Source organism: Rhagoletis pomonella, unplaced genomic scaffold (genome assembly GCF_013731165.1).
Source record: "Rhagoletis pomonella isolate Grant_MI unplaced genomic scaffold, Rhpom_1.0 Rhpom_scaffold_00001, whole genome shotgun sequence".
NCBI lineage: Eukaryota > Metazoa > Arthropoda > Insecta > Diptera > Tephritidae > Rhagoletis > Rhagoletis pomonella.
Genome location: NW_023458555.1, coordinates 61023717 through 61026598, shown reverse-complemented (window position 1 = coordinate 61026598; position 2882 = coordinate 61023717). Strand labels below are relative to the sequence as shown.

Genomic DNA, 2882 nt, shown 5'->3' with positions numbered 1-2882 from the left:
TTGGTTACGTTTGTGGCAAAAGAGCTTTTTCAACAAATACTGCATTACTCACTGAGCAAGTGGAGCACGCTTTTAAACTTTATTTTGATTCCGAAATAATTCGCGGCGTTTCGTGGGTCCCAGACAAAATGTGTAAAACGTGCTACAATGGTCTTAACATGTGGATCCAAGGGAAACGCAGTTCACTTCGTTTTGGTGTACCAATGATTTGGACTGATCCAGGAGAGCACAATTCCGACAACTGTTACGCTTGCGCAAACAAAATGTGGAAGTAAATCGTAAAGGCCTTAAACGAAGAGTTTTCATATCTGTTAAAAGTGCACAAATACCTCTATCGCATTCGGATGAAATACCAATTCCACCGCTTCCAAGTCCTGACAGAGAAACTTCTTTTTCTATTAAAACAATGGATCAATCGGATTTCACCTATAGACCAACACCAGAAGCCGGCCCATCGAACAAAATATGCCAAAAATGAACAAGTGGTGCCAATGGAGAACGTCCTCATGCCCCCTCTCCATATCAAACTGGGAATCGTAAAAAATTTCATCAAGGCCATTGTGAAGCAACCGAAAATTCTTGATTGTTTGAAAAATATTTTCCCACCAATCAGCGAAGCAAAATTGAAGGAAGGTGTTCTGAATGGGCCGGATATACGAAAGCTCATGAAATCAAAGGAACTTAAAGGTGCTTTAGACGGTAATGATTACTTTGCGTGGAGGGCAGTGAAGAAAGTCATACGATATTTTTTGGGAAGTACGCGAGCACACAATTACCCCGCTCTTGTGACCAAGATGTTGCACTACTTCCAGAAAATTGGAGTGAATATGTCCCTCAAAATTCACTTCTTGCATCACCATCTCGAATACTTCAGCAAACAGCTAGCCTCAGAGTCGGATGAACATGGCGAGCGCTTCCATCAAGTGGCAATGCCAATGGAAACGCGATATAAAGGCAAAAGGCTCGATTCGCTGGTGGCTGAAATTTGTTGGTGGTCGCAAAAGACGTACGATCCCGACAATGAAGATGAAGAAGAAGAATATACAATGGGAGTTTCCTCCGAGGGTAAGTCACAAAAATGAAGTTAACTGACTGATTAAAAACAATTGATTTTTTCCAGATGAAGACAGATCCTCATCCGATACAGACTCTGAACAAGTGGGCGAACCACCACGCAAGAAAGTAAAGGGCGCAAACAAACGAAAATAAGTTTTGAGTTCATCGATTTTTATAACCTATGTATATATGTAATAACCTAATAATTACCTGTAATAATTTTTAATTTTACGTGTTAATAATAAATAATATATAATAAATATTATCCAAATTCATTGAAACATAAAATCAATATTCTTGTCAAAATGAGATACCTTCACTTAATTTAGAATAAAAGCGAAACGCGTCCATCGATTTTCATGATCTATGTCTCATTTTGCTTAAAGGTTATGTGACTTTGCGTGAAAGTAATACGACTAGCCTTTTTTCCGTTTTGGATTTTTTATGAATTTAAAAAATAAAAAAATTTAATATTTTAGGCAAAAAATATTTTTTTTCTTCATACATTTATTTTTACCGGCAAAACTGTTGATTATATAGAAAAACGTTATATGAACAGATTAAAGGAATTGTAATTTTTAAATTTTTTTAAATTTGTTTGGGCAAAATCGGACTAGTGGTTCTCGAGTTATGTCAAAAAAAGACACCAAAGGTGACAATTTCCCCTATATGACCCAGCGAAACGCCGGGACACGTATAACCTCTTTTTTACCGATATAACTTTCCCCGGTAGTTTGAACCCTTCCCGATCACTGACCCCTACCATTTGTCTCACAGAGTAATTTATAGGTCCGCAAAACCCCCAAAAACCCTCAAAATGCAATGGGGGGACCAATAAAAAATCGTTAGTATTAAAAAATGGTTAAATAAGCAATTGATCGATAAATTTTAATTTTCAAGAATTCTATACCATTTCTACGAAAAGTGGTTTTTCCTATATAAAATATATGGAAAACTTGGAGCGCTTTGAGCGGGCTCTAAATATTTTTTGGTTTCAACATAACAATCATTGTTATAATTTTTTGATATAGAACAATCCTAGGGAGTGAGAGCATTAAAATTCCGGCTTCGCTCTTTTTGGACCACCCTAATATACATATGTATGTATGAATACAGAAGGAACTTTTTCAAAAAGCCGTCAGTTATCAATTTGATTTGAAAATTATCATTAAAAATAAATATTTCTTTGGTATGTGCGTGTATGTAGATTTGCTGGAAATAAAAGTGGATGAAAACATTGGTAAACTTGTGAAAATAATAAAAATTGCCACAATTCTCTCCATCACCGTTGTGCCATCCCCGCTGGGCGGTAAAAATACAAATAAGTTTAAATCAACCGAAAAATGTCGGCGGTAAAAACGCTGCCGCCACCATTATGAGCCATTCCATAAGCCTTTGTGAGTTTTAATTTTGACAGCGGTTAACAGTCGACCACCTTAACGTCGTTCGCCGCAATTCTGGGTAGAGCTTTAGTCTCACCAGATTTTACGGGCAAAATTTGCACTTAAAGCATTGCCAACCTTCTTAAATACTGTGTTAGTAAAAATCGTCTGAGAAATAATGATTACACTGTGAAACAAAATGAGAAAAAAAAATAAAAAAAGCTTTTTAATATATGTACCACGCTTTTATAAATGGACTAAAAAGTAGAAAATATAGTATTTCTCAGTCCTATACAATTTGTGTTGATAACTTTTTATTTTGAAATTTTAGCAAAAGTCATTATAAACAATTTATAAGATTTAAAACTAAAAACAAACTACATAACATAGACCATAGAAAATAGAATTCTTTCAATTTCATAAATTGTTTATAGTGGCTTTTGC

At 35.3% G+C, this 2882-nt stretch overlaps 1 protein-coding gene across 1 annotated transcript; it reads left to right on the top strand.

Annotated features, from left to right (window-relative positions):
* The first annotated feature begins 794 nt into the window (after positions 1-794).
* LOC118754820 lies at positions 795-1209 on the top strand. Its single transcript, XM_036489721.1, has 2 exons — positions 795-1065; positions 1121-1209. Exons 1-2 carry the CDS (start codon positions 795-797, stop codon positions 1207-1209), a joined length of 360 nt encoding a protein of 119 aa, XP_036345614.1.
* Positions 1210-2882: the final 1673 nt, after the last annotated feature.

What these genes read in the sequence shown, in the direction of transcription:
- LOC118754820 (XM_036489721.1), top strand. Translation starts at nt 795, where the DNA reads ATGTTGCACTACTTCCAGAAAATTGGAGTGAATATGTCCCTCAAAATT. An exon ending in AATGGGAGTTTCCTCCGAGG is followed by an intron (nt 1,066 to 1,120) that starts GTAAGTCACAAA and finishes GATTTTTTCCAG; the next exon opens with ATGAAGACAGATCCTCATCC.